Source organism: Indicator indicator, chromosome 17, assembly GCF_027791375.1.
Source record: "Indicator indicator isolate 239-I01 chromosome 17, UM_Iind_1.1, whole genome shotgun sequence".
NCBI classification, from domain to species: domain Eukaryota; kingdom Metazoa; phylum Chordata; class Aves; order Piciformes; family Indicatoridae; genus Indicator; species Indicator indicator.
The window spans coordinates 20,335,062-20,357,285 of NC_072026.1; the positions used below are offsets into that span (position 1 = coordinate 20,335,062).

A 22,224-nucleotide genomic window follows, 5' to 3' on the forward strand; every position below is an offset into this window, starting at 1 on the left:
GACCTCAGCACATCATACCTGTGCCAGTCTCTGGAGCTGTTCTCACCTCACCTAAGCAGTGCAAACCCTAAAGTGCTTCAGCAGAATCCAGCATCTGGAAGTGCTCTGGAGCTAGGGAGCCTTACTTTCTCCTATGCTCAGCCCTAAATGCTTGTGCACTGCAGGCAGCCCACAGCATCATTTCCTCCTTCTGCACACCTCTGAAAACCTTAGCAGTGGTTTGCTTTACAATTTCCTTACTAGAACCTCAGCCACAGGTTTTCAATTTCCCCCATAGCAAGTGAGAATGGTTGCCTCTAGCACTCAGTATCACAGTATATCAGAGGTTGGAAGGGACCTCAAGAGATCATCAGGTCCAACCCCCCCTGCCACAGCATGATCACTTAGGGTACTCCACACAGGACTGCATCCAGGCAGGTTTTGGAATTCTCCAGAGGAGACTCCACAACCCCCCTGGGCAGCCTGTTCGGTGCTCTGTCACCCTCATGCTGAGCTGAAATCTTCTATGTTCAAGTTTGAACCCATTGTTCCTTGTCTTATCACTGTGAACCACCGAAAAGAGCCTGGCTCCCTCCACTTGACACCCACCCCTCAGATATTTATAGACACTGATCAGATCCCCTCTCAGTCTTCTCCAGACTAAACAGCCCCAGGGCTCTCAGTCTCTCTTCACAAGGGAGATGCTCAAGTCCTCTAATCATCGTCACGGCTCTCTGTTGGATTCTCTTCAGCAGGTCTCTGTCTCTCTTGAACTGAGGAGCCCAAAACTGGACACAGTATTCCAGGTGTGGTCTCAGCAGGACAGAGTAGAGAGGTAGAAGAACTTCTGTAAACCTGCTGGACACACCTTTCTTGATTCATCCCAGGATCCCATTGCCTGTCTTGGCCACAAGAGCACATTGTTGTTCCATGGAAAACTTGCTGTCCCCCAGCACTCCAAGGTCTTTCTCTGTGGGAAAGGATCTTTCCAGCAGGACAGCCCCTAACCTGTACTGGTGCATGCTGTTCACACCACAGTGGAGTTTGTTTTCCTGCTTTGCTGTCATTGGATTTTTAATTTCCACCTTGTACAGGTCTTGCTGGACTTTCGAGCAGTACAAATCCCTCCTTCCTCATGATTTCACACACCCTGTTCCTATATCCATGTTCTCACAGGGAAAGGCAGTAACCAGTCCCATCAATACTTGAACAGGATTGAAGCAGCAGCAGAGCTCTGCATTTCCCTAAGGCAGCAACTTCTCTTTTGACTCCTTAAATGCCAGCTGAGCAGAGGGCAGAAGGATAACACAGACACTTAGCTACATCTTCAGTTTCTTCTCCCTTGAAATGAAACGATCTGCTTACCAAACATCAGTGCCCGTTTGCCAGCCGTGGTCCAGACACAGGCCACAAGAACAGATGTATCTTCTCCACAGGGCAACAGAAAAGCTAATCAGCATTCTTGCCAACTTGGGATTTTGCAATATTTGCCTATTCTAGCAACTGTGCCAGTTGAAAAACATCACCAAACTCTTCATACTGTATTTACAGGCAAGTCACAGCTGCCCTGACAGCCATCATCAAATACTGCATCACCTCAACGAGCCAGCAACCTGTGCTGATGCTTTCAAATGTGGAAAACAAAATAAAAGCAACAGACCTGGGGCTGTTTGGCCTGGAGAAGAGAAAGCTCCAGGCAGGCCTATAATACAAGCTGCATTTCAGTATCTGCAGCAGACCTCTAGGAAGGCTGGGGAGGGACTGTTCAGAAGGGCCTGAGGGGATAGGATGAGGGACAATAGTTTGAAACTGGAGCAGGGCAGGTTTAGGTTGGACATCAGGAGGAAGTTCTGCACCGTGAGGGTGGGAAGACATTGGAACAGGCTGCCCAGGGATGTGGTTGAGACATTCAAGATCAGCCTGGCTATGGCCCTGGGCAGCCAGCTCTAGTTGGAGATGATGTCCCTGCTACCTGCAGGGGGGTTGGACAAGATGCCCTTGGAGGGTCCCTTTCAACCTGATGCAGTTTGTGAACATTCTCCTCTTAAAGAGAATGAAGAAAGAAAAAGAACATCTTTTGTGTAACTTTTCAGCTTGATTTACTCCACTCCATATGTACACATTTTCATTAAAAAACAGAAGAGACAATACACCAGATAAAAAAAGCTTAAAATCCACTTTAATAATGCATTCCTGGAACATTCCTCAAACTCAGACTTGTTAGTGGGACAATTACAGCTCGTGTTCAAACAGTTTACACTAAATGAAAAAATCTTGTAATACTTCTACACAAAAGACAGGCAAGGTTAGGATTATACAAACAGTTGTTTTTTTTTTTTTCCTTCAGTTAAATCTTCAGCATGAGATACAGGATCTTTGTCCAATAGATTGTACTTCACTACGAGTAAAAATAAACAGTGATACAACACGTTATCAAAACCCCCCATCCAAACAAGAGCCTCCCAGCCATTCAGGCTGCACCTGACAGTCAACTATTTGAAAGGAAGAGATGGTCCAGATAAAAAGAATAACTACAAGTTAGGAGAATAATAGTAATAAAAAACCAAATAACAAAATCTCCCCCAGTTCACTATGTGGTGGATCATTTGGAACTGTATAAATTCACAGGGGATCATGGGAGCTGCCAAGTACCCAGATGCTGCCCTAGTTCTCCAGAGACTTCCCTGCGCTCTTAAGCAAGATCCTCTACACTAACAAATCCAAGACATACTGCAAGTTTATCTAGCTAAGCCTCAGGACTCTGGCTGCAAACAGGAAACCTGGCATGGTCATGGCATCAGGGTCCTCGGCAGATTTCGCCGTTACGCAACCACCACAGCAGCCTCCCAGAATCCGTTTTCACATTGAAATTACAGGAATGCACCACATGAACTTTTCTAACCCCCTTACCAGTCAACTGCACTCCCCTTGTCCTAGAGTGGCTTTATCAAAACAGGCCCTGATTAATTATTTTTAGTATCTCCCCCTCCCCAAGCTGAGCCCTGTGTGGCCTGCCAAGATTCCTTTCCTCTTTGGGGCGTGTGCAGGGGATAGTTTAATCCTGTTAGTATCTGCGACGCTTGTTAGGGCCAAAGTCACCCCCTGGGTTTCCTCTGTTGAAAGCAGGTGGGTTGCCTCCCATGGCTCCAAGGCCTTCCATTGCGCTGCCCTGCCCAAAGCGATCTGCAGGCGGTGCAGGAGTCTTGTAGTGAGGATAAAAGGAGAGGCAAGAAGAAAAACAAGAAGCAAAGGATAGTAAAAAGCCAGCCAAGTTGATTAAAATTCTACCAGCATTCTACAATTCCAGCTGACCTTGCTACAAACTTCCAGCCCACCAAAAAACATCCCCAAAGCCCCAAAACTGGACTGCCAGGACCACTGCAGGACCATAGGTATCTTTTAGCCAAGTATGCTGGAAGCGTTTGCACTGCCTCACAGCCTGGTGCCCTGCTGTGGAGCATGTGAGTAATGCAGCCTGGGAAAAACTTCCCCCTTTCACCACATTCCTCCAGCCAAACTGAAGGCAAAGGAGGAGCTGTCAGCACAGCACTGCTGCACTCCAGCACATAATGCTCCAACTCCAAGATCAGCCTGCAATGCTCATCCTGTACCCTGATTATATCCCGTTATTTCCATTCTTTTGGCTCTCCCTTCTCCTAGCCAGGCATGAACCATGACACCTAGAGAGGAAAAATTCTACATAATCATCAATTTTTCCTGTAGCACACAGGAAAGGGCACTGGAACCACTCCAAACATGCAACATGCCTGTATAAGAAACTGGAATACATGGCCCCAGTAGTTCCTAAACCCCCACACGGCCAGGATGGTTTCCAAAAGCCCATATTTCTGGCCATTACAGAAACAGCAAATTGCTATATGGTCTAAATGGCATCATACTGCTCTGAACTCCCCTCCATTTCCATTCCTCCCTTCATCTTCCCCTTTATTTTCCTTGTGAAGTACACACTCCCTTCACCTCAGCAGCTCCACTGTGCTTTACCAATCAAGCACAAAAGCTGGTAGCCAAATACAACCAAATCTGTGATGCAGTAGCCACGAAAGACCAAGTAAGGAGGTTTGCAGGAGAATTATTAGACCAGTTGCTCTAAACTGCTGAAGGACACACTTGACTATTACTGCTGCCATTTCTGCTGCTGACTACAAGTGCTGAGACTGTGAGTGGATCAGTCCTCTGTCTGACAGAGGAATGACAAATACCACAGAAGTCATGGCCTGTTGCAAAGCTCTACAGTGAAGTTTAAAACAAAATTAAATATAAAGAATTTTAAAAAGCAAACAAATAGGCATAACCTCCACTGAGTTATGAGCTCTTTACCTCCTAAGCAAATCAGCTGAACTCATTTTACCATACCATCGTCTTATTTATTTTAAACTATTAGTATAGAAGATAATTGGTTTGAAAAGTGGTGACAGAACATTCCTGAAAGCATGGCTTTATGCTTGCAAGAATCTACTCTCAAAACACACTAATTCAACAAAGTGCCTCCCACGATGCCACTGCAAAAACGACCCATCTATTTTCACTGAGGTCTAACAAAAGGCTTTAGTTTAGCACTAGCTGTCTTGGAAGTGAAGCAGCTACTAGTCTTGGCTCAATCACCTAAGAATTATCAGTTACTATCAAGGCAAGAGGAACTTCTGAAGATTTCAGCAGGATTTAAACAACAAGCTTAGGTAGACAAACACAGTACTTAACCAAAACAACATCATCTGCATTTAAAAGGTGTGCACAAAAAGCAGGTGGAGATTCATTACCATTCCTATGGCTCCATCGGGTATCATGGCTCCAGGCCCAGTCGCAGGAGGTGCAGCAGCTGGGACACTGGCAGCACCCATGGCTCCTCTATTGTTCATGCCAATGGTACCTGGAAAAGGAAACTGAGAAACAGTCCTGGCAAGAGGCAGTGACTGGGATCTACTCAGGGCTCCAGAGCTAATCAAAGCTCCCTGCAATTGTATCTAGGGACAGAGCAGCTTTGTGCCACTAGGACACGACAAACTGCTTGCACTCTGGTGTTGCCTGAAAGTAGAGCAGGCTCTAACACTCACCACCTTTATTAACCACTAAGCCCACACAGTGCCTCTTCTCATGCCCTTGTGTGGTCTGAAACTCTACATGTAGTCAGGAGATGGAAATGCAGGCACAGGCTGAAAATCTAACACAACATGTTCTAGGAGTTCCTATATCAGTACAAACTTCTGCAGCACACTGGGGCTGCGAGCAACCAGACCTTTAATCTTCAGTTGAGCCTTTTGCTTACTGAACCAAGGGCTGCTTCCTACTCACATTTTCGTGTATTTCCGGTCACATGAATACTTCCTGTCACTCAAGTGGGCAATTACTGACTCAGAATCCAATAAATTAAGGCTTCTCAAAACATTGATTTTGTAAAGGAGGAAGGGAACATGTGTAGGAAAAAAAGATAGCCACAGAGCACTCTTACCTCCCATACCCATCTGCCCCATCCGCATGTCTGGTGGCTCCCTCTGTAAAAGAGGCACTCATTTGAAAAATGCCCTTATACAAATTCAGCGAGTTCTGGGGGTTTACTGCTGAAAACTGTGTAGAAAACTAATTCTCAGAGTACATTTCCAAAGAAGCTACGTTCACCAACTGCTGAATAAACAAGTCTTAAAAGTATCTGCTTCTCACAATCATGGTGAAGTATCCACACACAGACTTTAGCAAACAGCAGCACAAATTGATGGTGCATGTCTGGACAGAACAATGTGCTGAGCAGCAGTAACACATTAGATAGAATTTGTTTTGCTACTTCCCCAGCACAGCTAAGAAGCTTTTCCTATTGAAAGGAATGCAAGCACTGGGTCACTTACATTGAGTGAGCTCCATTTCTTTTATTAACTGAGCATCGGGGACACACCACAGACCCCCTGCACTGCAAAGCTAGAACTACCTCCTAACTTCAGGGAGGGTTCTACCTTTCCACAGTGGGAACTGAAGGGCAGCTTTCATTTCACCTGTAGGCTCAGTGTCGCTATCACGTAAGGCACTCCTGCTTAGAGAAGTGGGGAGCTGTGCTGTGCAGGGCAATACCTGCACATCTGGGCTGGTCACACTATTTTGCCTCTTTTGCTTTGGCATGTATTCAGCTATTTTGCTTAGGGCCAGGTTTTTACTCAAATATATAGACACTTGTCAGTTACATCAACGCCATTACATCACCTTGACGGCGCTACAGCTGCCTTCACAATATCAGGTTGCTGGGACTGCAAATGAGTTGTAAGACAGTTCTTCACAGAACTAGAGATACTGCTGTTAAAAGACAGGTTACCACTATTTTACATTACAATAAAATACCTGGCCAGCTAACTTCCAAGTACAAGCAATTATCATGCCTGCAGCAGTACCTCAAGTTGGGAAAGTTTCATTTAAGCATGACTAAGACAAGACCGTAGGCTAAGGATACAGCTGGGTGTATGACCATAACAGGGTACTGCAGCAGTACTTCAGGTCAGCACACCTTTGGTACTGTGAGTATAGAATTAGTTGGGATGCATTCTTCTGCACAGCCAGAGTCCTGGACAGTACCTGGGGTGTTTATATTTTCCAAACTCAACACGAGTCATTGATAATTTAGGGCAGAAGGCACTAAAGATGTAGAGTCCCTCAGGTACCAAGTTAAGCATTCACAGGAAGCCCCACACTGTGGAAGGGCAAAAGCCTCCTGCAAGTGTGCAGATGCAAGGTGAGGCAGCAGCACTCGTACCGCATCAGCAAAATTCCCTTTAAAGCCTTCCTGCTGGCGCCTCATCATCTCTTCTTGCTGCCTCCTCATCTCCTCCTCACGGCGCCTGCGTTCTTCCTCCTGCCTGCAAAAAAGGTCCAAGGATGCTCAGCACAGTATCCAACGACCACCTGCATCACAGTGCTGCCTAATGACTGTTTGGAAGCCTACAGCTTTAACAACATGATTTTGCTGGAGGCTGTGAAACGTGAGGTACCTCATAGGGCAAACAGGAACACTTACTGCACACAAGGACATTTCCAACAGCTTCACTTTTAAGGAGCTCATTATCAAACCCAACATGAGCATAACCATGGTTTTCTCTCACAAGGAGTGGCTGAGGGAACTGGGATTGTTCAGTCTGGAGAAAAAGAGGCTCAGTGGGGACCTTATCACTCTGCACCACTACCTGAAAGGAGGCTGTAATGAGGTGGGTGTCTCTTTTCCCAACTAATAAGTGACAGAACAAGAGGAAACAGCTTCAAGTTGTGCCAGAGGAGGTGTACGCTGGATATTGAGAAAAATTTCTTCACTGGCATTATCAAGCACCCAAACAGGCTGCCAAGGGAAGTACTTCAGTCACCATCCCTGGAGGGATTTAAAACTAGATGTGGTACTTAGCTACATAGTTTAGTGGTGGCCTTGGCAGTGTTAGGTTTACTGTTGGACTCGATGCTCTTCAAGGTCTTTTCCAATCCAAATTCTGTATGATTCTATTTACACAGCAGCTTCCAAATGCATGTAATGTAATGCACAAAAGCCAGACAGGTCTTAAGTCCCTTCTATTACAGGAGTAGTCTTGAGAACCTCCTGAAGCTTCTAAAAATGACCCTGGAAGGAAGAGCTGAAATGGAGAGGGAAATTTCTGAGACTAAGTTACCACTCAAATGAAAAGAGATGCTAGAATGGGGAAGCCACAGAATCACTGAAGATTCTGATTTTTCTATCTGCTTCAATCAAGGAGCTAAACTGAGACACTGAACTGTAAAAAAACCCAAATACTACTCAGTGGAAGTAATCCTTCACTCTTCCATCTGAAACCAACTGTACGTTCTATGAACAAAAAGGCCCAGCATAACAGCCACACTTGAAGCAGTAATTAAACTGTCACAATGAACAATGAGGTGCATGGAAGGAATGTCCCATTCCACAGTATTACGCATTCATGGCATTTCAGAACCTGCCCCCTTACCTAAGTTCCAACTGTTTACGTTTTTGTACTTCTTGGTTATGCAACTCCTCCATCCTCCTGAGCTCTTCCTGGCGCCTCATTAAATCTGTTAAAGACGACAGTGAAAAAACCAACCAAACTCCTTTCCCATATCACCTCTGACAACCCTTATGCTAGAACCACAGCACACAAGAGAGGTAAAAGAATCTCCAGCAACGCTGCAACAATCTTTCCGTTCCTTGGCCCCCACTATGCCTGGTTACGTGTCAAGTAGCTACACCACAGCGCACCTGCAGTAGACCCTAGGCAGCCTTCTGAGCTACCCAGTCCTCGGTGCTGCAGGACCATGTTCTGACACTGTGTCTGGGATGGGTACCTTGCCGCATGAGCATCACTTGGTGCTCGTGGCGAGCTGCCTCCATTTCCATCTCCAGCTTCTCTCGAGCTTCCTTGATGTTGCGGTCCACTTGCTCCTGCTGCTGCTTCTCCATCTCTATGAGAGCCTTCCAACGCATGGCGTATTCATATTCAAAGCTGCCAGGCTGTGCAAACCGAGGGGGCTGTTCACGCTCCCTGCCAGGCAAGGCACAGCTCATCAATGCTTCAGCAGAGCAAGGATGAGCCAAGGAAAACACACCTCAACAGTAAACACCATGGCAGATTCTCCTAACAGTTAGAAATGCATCTTAGTGCAACAAGCAAAGAACCACCTTGTCTTCTACTCTCTCACAAATTGCTATGCTGAGATGCCAGTTTGTCTGCTCCTAAGGAACCATATTACTGAAAGGAAAAACTTAGGCAGGATCCTTCTGCAGGATTAATTATACAGGGAAACTGCATCTTGTCCTACTGCACAAGTAATGACACTGCTGTTGTAAGACACCAAAAGATTCTGAGTAAGAACACTGAGAAATACACTTGAAAGAAACAAGTCTTTGCTCTGCTGCACATCTTATGGACAGACCACTCCAGAAACACACTGGTCAAAAATACCTTTACTTGACTCATCTCTGCTATACCTGCTACACAGGACTATTGCTAATACAGCTTCCCAACTCCTGAAGTTCTCATCTTCATGACTTAAAAAAATCCCTGAGTTCACACGGTTTACTAATTCCCACTTCCCAGATCACATGATACCTACTGACTCTTGAAAGCCTTCAAAGACACTTCCAGGGAGGGGGCATCCACAACTTCCCTGGGCAACCCCTCTATCTTTCCAGAGTCAGGTCACATTTACAGAAAAAACAGAAGGACCTTTAGTAACACTGATAATGCACCCTCCTAAGACTCAGGCACTAGTCCATGGTCTAGCCAACAGGTAGTATTATCTCCTATTGCATGGCAGGCACATACTTGTGATATTGCTGGTTTTTGATGACTAGTTTCTCTGGTAGTCCCTCTTCATCATCATACTGATCCATGGGCTCCACAGTGACAGGCCGAGGGAATCTGTAAAGAAAAAATGAGATGCTTCAAAGAGAATTCATAAAGAAACTTGCAGCAGAACATGTGCACTATGTCTGAACTTACAAAATACTGCTTTTAGCACTTTTCAAGGAAATTCAGAGCAGTTGGGGATCTCAACCCAAGTGAAACCAGAAATGACTCTTAACACTTTTTTTCTCTCTAAAACAGGAACAGAATTGTTCATCAAAATCCTTGTTGAAACCAAACCAATATTGTACTCGAAGAATACCTGCAGTTGGTTGTTCAAATTAACAGCTTAACTGGAAGCTGATGTTCTCCAGTAGCATCTACTCATCAAGATGGCTTGTAGTCCCTTGAGTCTGCTTTTTCTCCCTTTCCTTACTTACCAACCATGGGCTGCACAAGTCCTCATGTGCCTTTTCATAACTGCCTGAAGAGTAACTACACTGCTCCTCACCAGAAGTTGCTGGCTGTACCACTCATCTCTATTCTCCTGGCAGGATCACCACATGACATTGCCCAGCAGCAGTGCTCTCTTCAGAGCCTGCTAGGCTCTGTCTGAATTTCCCCCTCCAAGAAATCCACTGTTGCACTTCACAGCACAGACACTATACCACTGCACTTCTATCCTCCTGCCTTCTGCATAGAGAAGAAACTATCTCACAGAAGTGTCCTCAGCCTCTCAATTAGCCCCACAGCATAGCACTGACAGTGCTCATCCTCAGCATAAAGCAGCATCACAGCTTCTCATTAGTTCCTCAATTCCACATGCCACAGCCAGGGAAATTGAAGAGAAATGATCACACTAAGCCAAGCAACAGCTGGTGTCCAGAGTCCAGGAGGAAAGAAGGACAGGCTAAGATCTTGTATCAGTGTGAGAGCTGAAATCCCCCCCACCAACAATAACCAGGCTAGCTCAGTCTGGAAGTGAATGAAAGCTATATTTACAAGCAAATCTACAATCTATGATGAAATGCAATGAATATGTACAAATATACATAATTCACAACATTTACAAATATATAAAATCAACAGAAAAGCACAACCAAGCTCCCTTTGCTTCCCCTCAGGGGACCTCCCCCCCAGACCCTCCTGGCAGAAGACAGAGAGATAGAAACAGAGAAGCTGTTAACTTAGCTTGCCAAGCTCAGTGTGTTATCTCCAGCCAGAAGAGAAGAAGCAGCAGCCAGACAGCCCATCAAATTGCCCCAATTGCCCAAACTCTGTTTTGAGTAGTAGTTCTTAAACATTTCTATCTATCCAGTGGAAGTGTTTAGAGCAACCATTATTTTGCTTTCTTACACCCAATAGTGACTTATTTACACTCTTTTGCTTTCTCTGCTTGAACTTTGAGAAGAAAAATTAAAAAGACAGTTTCAAACCATCACAGATCTCTCTCCTCAGCTGAAGATCTACCATGTAGCTTCTCACTTTAACTCCATTATTAATACTCTTATTCTTCAATGTGAACCAACTCCAACTAGTTAGGCTGTTACTGTCATGAACTAGGACAAGCCAAACCAAACTTAATCAGAACTAAACCCTAACTATAAATAAGGAACATAGAGGTTTGCTGTCCTAGGTATCAGGATCTAACACATGGTGATAGCTACAAGACTGAATGTCACCCTCGGCTGCTCTGTTACACATTACTACCTAGTTGTACATGATCATGTTCGACAATTTGAGTTCATGGGTCTTTAGGATATAGACTTCTGAATCACCAAAAGCAATCCTCCCACAGAGCACTACCCACTGTGCAGGTCATAGTCTCAGAAAAAAGCACATATAAACCCAAAAAACTCCCAAACCCCAAACCAAACAAGCCACAACCTCCCACAAACTTCTTGAAGCTGAACGTGTTGTGTACAACTGTGCCATATGCAGGCCCCCAAGAACAAGAAGTGAGAAGAACAAAGCTTATAATGTTTTTTTAAGAAGTTACCCAGATAACCTCAATTTCAGGAAGTATTCTGTTCAAAAAAATCTAGCTGCATGCATACAAGATATGCAGTATTTTTTTCCCAAGAGTTCAAAATCAGCTCTCTTAATAGAGCAACAAGACCTGCTCTGATCTGGCAACAGCTGTTTACTTGGATGAATCCATGCAATGGTGCAAGAGGCTTTACTGCCTTATGCTGCTCAAGTGCAGTTTATTATGGTGAACCCCCTCCATGGCAGGGAGGTTGGAACTAGATGATCCATGTGGACCCTTCCAACCCTGACTGATTCTATAAAAGCCCAAACGATCCAATCTGACTAGCTTCTCTGACAGATCTCATGCTCACACGGTGGATCAGCATCCCACCCAGCAGAGCATGCATGGAATCCCACCATGAGACTCACCTCTGAAGTGACACAGTGCACAAGTAATTACACTTGAGCTTCATTCCCAACTGCAGATGGTCTCTGCTTCTTCAAGGCTGCTTTAATTGCCCTAAGAAGGCATTCTCTTAGAGCTTACTGGGAAGTTTTATGCACTTACTTCTCGAGCAGCTTCCCAGAAAAAAGTTTTCAGACCCAGCACAGATTCCCTCCTGTTGGAATAAAGCTAAGTAAAGTTCTCCCTGAGCAAATCATGTACCACCTCCTACCCTGTGTCTTGCTCTAGTGGTTAGAAACGTTTCTTACAAGCTAATGCCACCCATCAACCTGCATGCATGCCAGCAGAGCACTTCTTGCCCTCCACACTTACGTAGTTAGCAGGAAAGATCCATCACTGCATCTATCCAAGGCTTTCCTAGCAGCAGGCTTCCCTGAGAACTCCACAATGCCCTTCCCAGAGGATCGTCCTCTGTCATCCACAATAACCACAGCCCTCTCCACCTGGCCAAACACTGAGAAGGCCTCCTCCAGCAGCTCATTGGACACAAACTGAGGCAGGTTCCTGACTGTCAGCGATGCGCTGTGGCATGCAAAACGCACTCTCAGCTGCTTCCCACGTAGCGGCATGTTGTCTAGTTCCACCTTTGCAATCTCTGCCAGAGTGCGAGTTTCCTGAAGACAAAGAAAGTTATTACAGTTCTCAGTGCAGTACAGAATCAGCCAGTCACAATCACAACAGTCACAAGCCTATTTCCTCTACACAGAGAACAAATAATCTTCCTGTACCGTGGTAAAGCGTCCCAGCAAACCACAGCTATTCACTATTATCAAGGACTCTAGATGAATGGGCATGGACAGTTTGGGAGGGGGAAAAAAAATATTAATCAATCTATTAGACATAAGATAATCCAAAAACCAGCATGAACTAGGCAAATAAATGATCATTTTCTACCAATTTTATTAAGGCTACAAAACATGCAATAAAAAAATATATATAAAAAAAAATATCAAGATTCAACTATTAGCCAAGTCTGGTAACTGTAAAAGGAAACACTGATTGTATGACAGCGCAAAGAAGATATCCTATGCCAGTTTCACACCTTTCCAGTCAAGTCACCACCCAGACTTCAGTGTGGGAATCCTGTGCTCCATCCAGCCACCTTGGGGCTTTCAGAAATGAAGTAAATAGGCCAATAAATCTGAGATCCACTACACTGTATCGGTAGCTTTAACATGATCACCTAGAGATCCCATTCATTGATCACTCCAGTAATACTACAGGAGAACCTATGTTGACAGGGATCCCTTTTTCACAGCCTCACAGAAAGCTGAAGTCTGTCTTAGGTATGACAGCATCACGTTCACATTGTCTATGCCTGAATTCGGAATAGCTTTATCAGACGCTTCATAAATCCTGCCACAAGCTGCCTGAACTCAAATTCCTTCTCAGAACAAGCTCCAGACATATCACTTGTAGAAGCTAGTTCCATATCCTACATTACTAAAATCAACAGTAGGCTTAATCAGCAAGATACCTGAACATCTCCCACTTTCAACTGGCAATATTCCTCCAGTGCAAGCCACTATCACAAAAACACCCCACAGGTAGCTTCACTCACCAGTCTGATGAAGCCAAAGCCTTTGTCCTTGTGTATGAAGACTTCACCTGCCTTGCCATACTTCTCAAACAACTTTCTCATCTCTTCCTCTGTAATATCTGGGGGCAGATTTCCCACAAACAGGCGGCTTCTTTGGGTGAAGGTCTTCTCACCAGGCTTTCGGAAATTCTTCAGGTCAATAGTCAGGCCTTCATCTGAGGGGAATAAGGTACACAGCTGCTCTACAGTTGGGGGGATAAATTCTATTAGGTTTCATCACAGTGAACACAAAGACACAGGACAATATAGGTTAACACCACCCATTCACTTTGGTCTCAAATCTCTCCAGCCATCTCTACAGCAACAAGGGGATTTTGTTTCAGAATGGGCCCGTGCTCTTAGAAGAAAACACATGGTTGAACCTCGGTGCTCACTAGCACCAGTGAACACACTCCAGAGCAGGAGAAAAGAACATTGCAGCTTTAAATAACATCTGAGGTTTCAATCAGGTTTTGGAAATATGCTGAAGATGACTGGCTCACAACAAATCAGCTGTAGTCACAATATTTTGCTATCACAACCTGAACAACTGTAGAAAAGCCAGAGTTTGGCAAGCAACCAGACCTTTACTCAAAAAAAAACAAGTATTATGTCAACAACAGGAAAGTTTGCCCAGACAGATAACATTTGAGATAGTTGTCATTCTATGAGACCAAATTGGGGTTCTAGAGTCTTGGATTTCAAGCTGAAGAGAAGGCTGGAATGGTGAAAATAGAGGGAAAAAAAAAACACCAAAACCCAACACCCCAAGACCCAGCCATATAGGTGAGACCTCAGAAAAATTACAAAGTTCATGACAAAAGTCTGTATTCAGTAGATATTGCTGTATTAACAGTAATGAGTAGGACAGGTTGTAGGAACATTCTTAAATCTCCACAAGTATATAGCATCTTTTAGCCCTTAATTCACCCAAGAGTCAAGCACAAGCCTGTAAACTCTGCTCCATGCCAGACACAGGGGTGGCTTTATCATCACTTGATCTTGCTGTGTCCCGTTTTCCCATTTTCTTCAATGTACTGGAATTTCCTCACACAGGACTGTAAGCCATAAAAGGCAGTTCCTTTGTTTTGCAGAGGGCTATTTCATGTGGGGCCATGAGATATAAATGAGTGGCTTGATTCAGGCTACAAAGCATGGCACTAACCTGGAAAGGCTATTCATGCAAAGATGACAAATGCCACGCCAGGACAACTCTGTTATAAGCACACTTCCATGAGTAACAAACACAACCCCTCAAACTGTGGATATATCTATAGGATGTGTATCTACAGAGCAGGGATGCATAAGTGTTTTGTCTTATGAACTTCTTCACATTGTTATCAGAAGTACTTGAGGATTGAATGCACGGCCTGTGAAAACACTAGGAGGGACTTAAGAGCACAATTGTACCACTGTTGTGCCCTTAGTTCCACTCAAAGCAATCTGAGGTAAGCTGATCTCTGTATGAATACCACAGCACAGTTGTGTTGTATTGATTCCAGCCAGAACAAAAAGGTCTGCCATCCTTGTCTATTATGTACCATTAACCGACAAGCAGTCTTTTTAACAAGGTCATTTAATAACAATAGGCAAGGTATTTTTTACTTGCCCAGTATATCTGCATGTGTGTGTAGCTAAACCTACAACTTTGAGAGAAAAACCACACACAGGAATTATGCAAAGTGACTTCTACCCGCTTTTGTTTTGAACAAAGTGCCTAAACTTAAAATTTTCTAGTACAACTAAAACACTTAACACTTCTTCACCTGAAAATGTTAATGGCAATGCCTTGGTGCCATGCTTCTAAACCAACACGTTAGGTTAGTTAAGGCCCCACAAGTCATTAACGCATGTTGTCTCAGCTCACAAGCATCCCTTCCATACCCCTAGTACCAGCACAATGGTGCAGGCTGACCGAGCACCAACCCAGAAACACACCAGATTAGAGCAACAGCCACCATTGATGTCAGGTACTTGAATGCTGAAATATTAAGTGAGATTGGGTATTTCCTGGTCCCTCCCATGTAAAACTTTAATTGGTGACTATGGATTGTTGTAACAAAGTTCTTAGTACACCTGCATCTTTACTTTGCAAATTTATTTCACTAGTACTTCAAGAAACCTATGTTGAGAAGCCATCTGTTATGGCTGGGAAAAAATGAAACGGAGCCAGTGCAAAATAGGCCATCACATATTTGCAGGGTTTACAGAAACACGGGTAAAGGTTTAGAGAACTCTAAACTCTTTAAGCGAGCATTTCTTGACAATTTGAGTCAAAGAAGTAAATTCTACATCACTGTCCAGGTTCGGGAACACAAGAAGCTTATAAACAAATCCTCGTCAAACCTGCGAGAGCCGCATGCATATTTCAGTACACTGAGTAAAAAAAAAAAAAAAAACAAACAAAAAAAACCTGCCCCGCTGCAATTCAAGCCACCGTCTGCAACAACTGGAAATCCTTACTACCGCTGGAGAACAGCGAACTCAAGTCGCGGTTTGCTTAAAGATCTGAGTTTCCATTATTTCAAATTTAAAGAGCGGGTTCTGCTTGTTTTCTGCAAGACCTGTTGTACCCGCACGGGCAGGCCGCTAATCGGAACATGAAGTTATCCTCTAAGTGAGGGCAGGGCGGTCGCTCAACGCCTACCCAAAACGGGGCCGGGCGGCCCCGGGACTCACTCTGGCTGTTGGCCTGCTGCCCGTTCGCGGGGATGGACGGCGGTGGATGCTGCTGGTGCTGGTGCTGTTTCCGTGGAGTATGGTTCTGCTTCTCCATGTTGAAACCCTTGTTGCCCTGCATCTTCCCTACCTAGAGAAGAAACGCCCGGTTGGTGGCGGCGCAGAGCTCGACCTCGGCTCCCGGCCCGCCTGCGACCTCCAGCCCTAGAATGACTCCCAACGTCCCCGGCCTCGCCTCACTGGAGCCCTCACGCCCGCCCAAGCAGCCGCGTGCAGCGGCGGGGCGGGCCGCGCAGGCCGCAGTGGGCCTCGGCAGGGCCCTAGTGGCAGCGACCGTCCCGGAGCGCGCGTCCCGCGACGAAGCAGAGCGGAGCCGCGACACCGCCCCTGTTGCGCCTTCACCTGATGGCGAACACCGGCGCTAGAATAAACCGTGGCCTCCTCACCCCGCAGCGACCCGGAGAAGAGCGCGTGCACGGCCGGAACTCGCGCAGCCTTACCAGGCGCTCGCTGGCCGCACTCCCATTGGCCTCCCGTTCCCCAGCGCCACGCCGCCACTGGCCGTACTCGCCGCCACTCACAACTCCGGCCTAGGCGGGGCGGGGCTAGGCACTCCCACAGGCCTTAGCGCAGAACCGATTGGCTGCGCCTTGGCGGCAGCCTGCCCCGCGCACTGCAATCACTGCCGTGGACATCGCGCTTGGGTGAGAGGCGAGAAAGGGACAAAGAAGCCCCGCGAGCCGCCGGAGCGCGCCGAGCAGGATGCGCAAGCGCAGTAGCGGCTCGCTGGATTTAAAGAGCCCAGGGCGGAGTGAGCGGTGCCGTGTTCAGTCCATTCTTGGTGCTCACCGTGTGCACCTCCCTCTCTTCCCAGTCCGGCCCCGGGAGGCTCTTCGTCTTCTGGACGCTGAGATCCTGTCGTCCCCCTAGCCCTCGCCGTCGGGGTGGTGCTGCCCCGCTGCAGGAGTAGCGGCTCGGCTGGAGGAACCGTCGGCGCCGGAGTGTGGTCGTAGCTGCCTCTGGCGGGCTTGCTTCCACTGCCTTTCAGTAAAACCTCCCGTGTCCCGTCGCACGTATACCAGGAGGAGTGCCGTGTGCCCGCAGCCCCGCACCCCGCGGGGGCCCCGCTGCAGCTCGCAGCCTGCTGGAAAGGGAAGCAGTCGGCAGCGCGGCCGATTTTCCGCCATTCAACCGTCCGCTCCCGACGGCTGTAAGCCGGCCTTTGCTTCCTTGAAGCGCGGGAGGTCGCTTGGGCTTCCTCCCTGCCCCAGCACTGCGTACGCCGATGTGCCTTCGGGGCCCACCCTACGCTCAGCCCCTGCACCCTTAGTGGTCCCTAAGGGGAGACAAGAAGGCTGTCAGAGAGCTGGAAGGGGAAGCACCTCCAAGAAGTGGGGCAGCATTTCTGGGGTGGAGGGGGCATGGGCCCTAACAGGCGTGGAGCCGCAGGGGTTCGGAGAAGGTCTAGTTGAGGGGTCCTGCGTCGGAGGGCACGGCTGAGCCCACGCCTAGATGGATTAGGGAGAGGTGTCTGTTGGAAAGGTGTCGCAGACAGGGGTGCCGAGGATGCGGGAGGGCGGCCCGAGTTGGGGCTGTCGTGGTTGGGGGAGGGGAGCCTGGGATGCACGGCGGGGGCGGGGCCTGGGTGGGGGAGGGGAGCTCGGTTAGAGGGGTGTCGCGGTGGAGTTGGGGAGAGCACTCGGGGTTACTGGGGGCGGAGAGCGGGCAACAGGCGGGGCAGCCCCTCCCGGAGGCGGTGTAGTGTCCGAGGCCCCCGCGGAAGCCCCGCCCGCCCGCGCTGTCACTCACCGCCCCGGGGAGACACTCCAGCTCCAGGGAGGCGACGGTGGCACCTGGAACCAGCCGGCCGGCTTCCTCCGCGGGCAGGTAGAGGCTGTGGCGGCGCGGCGGGGCCGGGCGCCCTGGAGCGGCAGTGAGAGGGTTAAGAGGGGGGAGGGGGAGAGGAGTGGGGTGGCAAGCCAGCTCCGCACGATCCGCTCCGCACTTTGCGAGTGGCCGCGCAGGCACAGGCGAGGACTGGGGCACCCTGTTCCTGCCCACGCCCCCTAGCCACGCACGCCTCCCGCACCACACCGCGCCCCGCTGAAATACGGTCACTGCCCGCACTGGGTTCCGCGCTGCTGTTCGCGCGATCCTGCTCCACCACACTGATCCGTTACAGGTTTTCTGGCCACCCGACGGAGTCCGGGCTGTTGCGACGATCCTGGACTCGGGACTCCGCTCCGCGTTTCCGAGACTGCCGCCTGCAAGCGAGTCTCGCGAGCCCAGGCTCTGCCGCGACCAATGGAAAAGCGTCCCTCGCTCTGCACAGCCAATGGGGCACTCCCCCCGCCGCGCTTCGGGCTGTAGCGCGCTGAGGGCTCAGAGCGGCGCCTCCATTTAAAGGGGCCGCGACCCGAATCTGGTCTCTGAGTAGAGCGGGCGGCGCAGCGCCGGGGAGCCAGGTGCGAGCAGCGCCGGCCGCGGGCGCCTCCCTACGGCTGTTTGGGAGGCGCAGTCGTGGCGGCGACTCGGTGCGGACCGACCTCATACGGCTGCTAGTGGGGTGCCGGTGGTCGGTGCCGCGGGTGGGGGCGGGGAGGTGCCTGCGGCGCGGACCCGGGGCGGTGGTACTCTCCGGGAGGGGCGGGGCGCGCGCCGGGCGGGAGGGGGCGGGGTCCGCCATTCTGCCAGGGGGCGGGGCGCGCGCCACTCGCCCCTACTTCTAGTGGCCACCGCTTGGGGGCGCCCTCCCACGGGGGGCGGGTTCTAAGGACCCCACCCAATGCGGCACCGACCCCTGGTCGAGGGTGGGTGAGTGGGCCCCGCCCTTCGGGAGACGCTCGCCCCTGCCGGCAGGAGTAGCCCTCGGGTGCCCTCCAGATGGTGGAGAGGTAGCAGCCTGGCACTCGTTCTCGCGCACGAGTGTGAGAGTCAGACCCTTGGGGAGTCCCGACTCTGGTGCTGGGGATCGGCTGTGTCCCCTGCCATGTTGGTGCCTAGGCACAGGCTGGGCCCAGGGCTCATGGCTGGGGCAGGAAGGCCTGCCACAGCCCCCTCTGAACCTACCTCAGCAGAGCTTGTATTTGCCAGGGAACTGAGCTGCAAACTGGCAGCAAATGGCCCTGCTGGCACCCAGTTGCCCCACAGCTTGATGTGCACCTTGTACTCTGCCCCAGCACCTTCCTCAGCTCACCTCTCTCTGCATTTTGGGCAGATGCTTTGAGGGTCGCAGCCTTTATGCTGTTGTCACCACACAGTGATGAAGTTTGTGGAGCTTGCAAAAAATGCAGCTGCTTGTCTTTGAACGGTGGATTGGGCTGTCCACTTTTCCCCCGTATGGCTGTGCAGGGTGTTGGGCCTGTGCTGGGGCAGAGCTTAGGTGTCCCCAAGGCCTGGAGTGCGATCTCTGTCTGTGACACCATGTGCTGCACTCAGAGATCAGACCCTGCAAAGGAAAGTTGCAGCCCCAGAAAGCCAAAGCTGCCTTGTGCCACTGAAGAAGGCAAAGCCTCAGTTTGCTGAGGCTGGGCTGCATGTGAGCAGCAAGGTGGGAGTACGTTCCATGTTGTTTGCAGAGGCAGGGGCAGGACAGACCCCAGAGGGTGTACACTGGTGAGGTGGGAGCTGGCTGTGGTGTGGGAGCTGGCTGTGGCATGTGTCTGGCACAGGAAAAGGCCCTGGCAGTTGGATATGCTTGTGTAGGCAAGAGGTAGTGCTGAACATGGTTTTTGTCAGGTAACGGAGGGGATGGATGCTCAGCTGAGTGCTGGGGAATGGTTCCTAGAGTCTTTGATGAGGATGAGAGCTGCTGCTTTTGTGCTTTTTCCTTCTCCTGCTGTGCTGCAGATATGGTTCTTGTTCTGGGCAGTACCTATTTTCCCTCTTGCTGGTGCTGCATTCCCCAGGAAAACTTCTGTTATCTGCATTTTCTCCCCTAATGCTGCCTATCCCAGAATCAAATCTGGTGATAAGGACATGGCTCTGCTCAGCTTTCCTAAAGAAGTAACCAGCTCAGCTTTCCTAGCTTTTCTAGGGTTTGAAAGGGACCTTGAAAGATCATCCAGTCCAACCCCCTGCCAGAGCAGGGTCACCCAGGGCAGGTCACACAGGAACACATCCAGGTGGGGTTGGAAAGTCTGCAGAGAAGGAGATTCCACAACTCTTCTGGGCAGCCTGCTCCAGGTCTCCAGCACCCTCACAGGGACAAAGTTTTCCCTCCTGTTCCCATGGTACCTCCTCTGCTCCAGCTTGTCCCCAGTGCCCCTTGTGCTGTCCTGGGCCATCCCTGAGCAGAGCCTGGCTCCAGCCCTGCACATCTTTATCCCCAGCCATGAGGGCAGCCCTCAGGCTCCTCTGCTCCAAGCTCCAAGCCCCAGCTCCCTCAGCCTGGCCTCACAGGGAGATGTTCCACTGCCTGCAGCAGCTCTGTGGATCTGTGCTGGGCTCTCTCAAGCAGTTTCCTGAGGTTTCCTTGAACTGAGGGGCCCAGAACTGGACGCAGTATTCCAGATGTGGCCTCACCAGGGCAGAGCAGAGGGCAGGAGAACCTCTCTTGACTTAATAACCACATTCCTTGTAATCCAGCCCAGGATGCCCTTGGCCTTCTTGGCCACAGGGGCACATTGCTGGCCCATGGGCATCCTTCTGTCCACCAGAACTCCTCAGGTCTCTCTCCTCTGCATTGCTCTCCAGTCTGCATTGCTCCTCCAGTAAAGGTTTGCAGTGCTTGGATCTGGAAAGCTATCAACTGCTGAGATAAACTATGATAAGTCACAGTAGTGAAGTTTAACTTTTGCCATATGTGTCACTCAAGATACAATGTAGTTAATAAGAATCTGTTCTCTGAAACCATGCTGGGTAGGACATGGCTCTATTTCATTGATAGAGCTGTGTATCAACCACTGCTGGTTCTGTCAAGAAGTACTAGGTTGGGTGTTACGGGTTACTCTAAAATTTGGCAAAAAACCCCAGGAGCTTCCCTCAGAGCTCTCCTCAGGTCTTACAGAGCTTGTAGGTAGGGATTAGCTAGAAGGTTGATTTAAGCATCTTGATTTTCGGAGATATTAGTTAATGCTTTTCTAATTTCAAAGGGTATCTAATAGTGAAAATGAGAAATCCTTCAGCCTTCAAATGTCTTGCATCCATGCCTGTGAACAAAGGTCTGGGACAGGTACCCAAGCAGTTGCTGTTCCTCTGTAGGAGGAAAGCAGTACCTGTGTGGCTGTGCTCTTCAGGCAGTGGAGACTCCTGAGGGATTCATCAGCACGAGGGAGTAACAGTAGCATTGTTGATTACTGCCTGCTGCTGATGAACGGTTTCATGGCAGCTAGGTTGTGTATTCTTCTGCTAATAAGTACCTGAGGACACTGCAGTGTGGAAGATCTGTGCGGATACAGAACCACTGATGTCTTTAATAAGCTTGATAAAGTCCCAGGTAGTCACTTCAGGTACTTGAGTATCCCAGCAGAGATGTCTTACCCTGAGCTTCCAGGTCTGAGAGGAGGTCCAGGTGCCTCTTCTTGGACAGAAAGGGCAGGGCAGGTCTGCTAGCCACATGTGCTGGATTTGATGGACAGTGTTGCGTTCTGTGCCAGGACCCTCTGCTGTCCCATCACTTCTCAGGTAGTGTGCAAGAGTTTCCAAAGAGGCAGTCTTCCTCAGACTGTCATGCAGAGAACTTCACTCTTTGAATGTGATCTTCCCAGAAATATCTGTTAGTGGATACTCCAGAGAGGCTGGAAAGTAAGGAGTTTCTAAATGTTCACCAGAGCAGTTGTATCCACTGTAGTTATGCAGAATTTCAGCACACTGTCTCCTCTTTGTTCAGCTGAGGCAGGTTCCAGCATACTCTCCTCACTGCCAGTTATGTGGCTGGAAAAGAGGAAGATTTCAAGCAGACCAGTGCCCAGAGCCCAGTGACTGAATTGTGCAGTAGATTGTCCTGGAATAAAGAAGATGATGACTTGTGGTGGATCGTTTCAGCATCTGCCAGAAACAAACTTTTTCTTCTGTTGGGAAAAGTCAGAAGAGACTTTACCAGAGGTAAAGTGCATGTTCAGCTGATGGCTTAACTCGCTGTGAACTGAACTGCACTCAGCAGAAAGCCCTGATGAATCTGAATGCCTGGGACAAACCTAAGTATTTCTTCCAGCTGGGTAGCTCTAATTTCCTTAGGTTGAGTTTGACTTCAGTGTCTTTTCTGTTCTTAAGGCTATCCTCTTCATCCTTCA

At 48.8% G+C, this 22,224-nt stretch overlaps 1 protein-coding gene across 1 annotated transcript; it reads right to left on the reverse strand.

Annotated features, from left to right (window-relative positions):
* Positions 1–2,157: 2,157 nt before the first annotated feature.
* NONO (non-POU domain containing octamer binding) lies at positions 2,158–16,457 on the reverse strand. The gene is made up of 11 exons (XM_054388494.1): positions 16,438–16,457; positions 15,992–16,121; positions 13,295–13,488; positions 12,046–12,347; positions 9,276–9,371; positions 8,296–8,492; positions 7,941–8,025; positions 6,731–6,833; positions 5,447–5,489; positions 4,758–4,867; positions 2,158–3,181 (listed from the first exon to the last, which is right to left on the reverse strand). The coding sequence occupies exons 2-11, from the start codon at positions 16,110–16,112 to the stop codon at positions 3,044–3,046; spliced, it is 1,389 nt and encodes a 462-aa protein (XP_054244469.1). The 5' UTR covers positions 16,113–16,121; positions 16,438–16,457; the 3' UTR covers positions 2,158–3,043.
* Between the last annotated feature and the right edge of the window lie 5,767 nt (positions 16,458–22,224).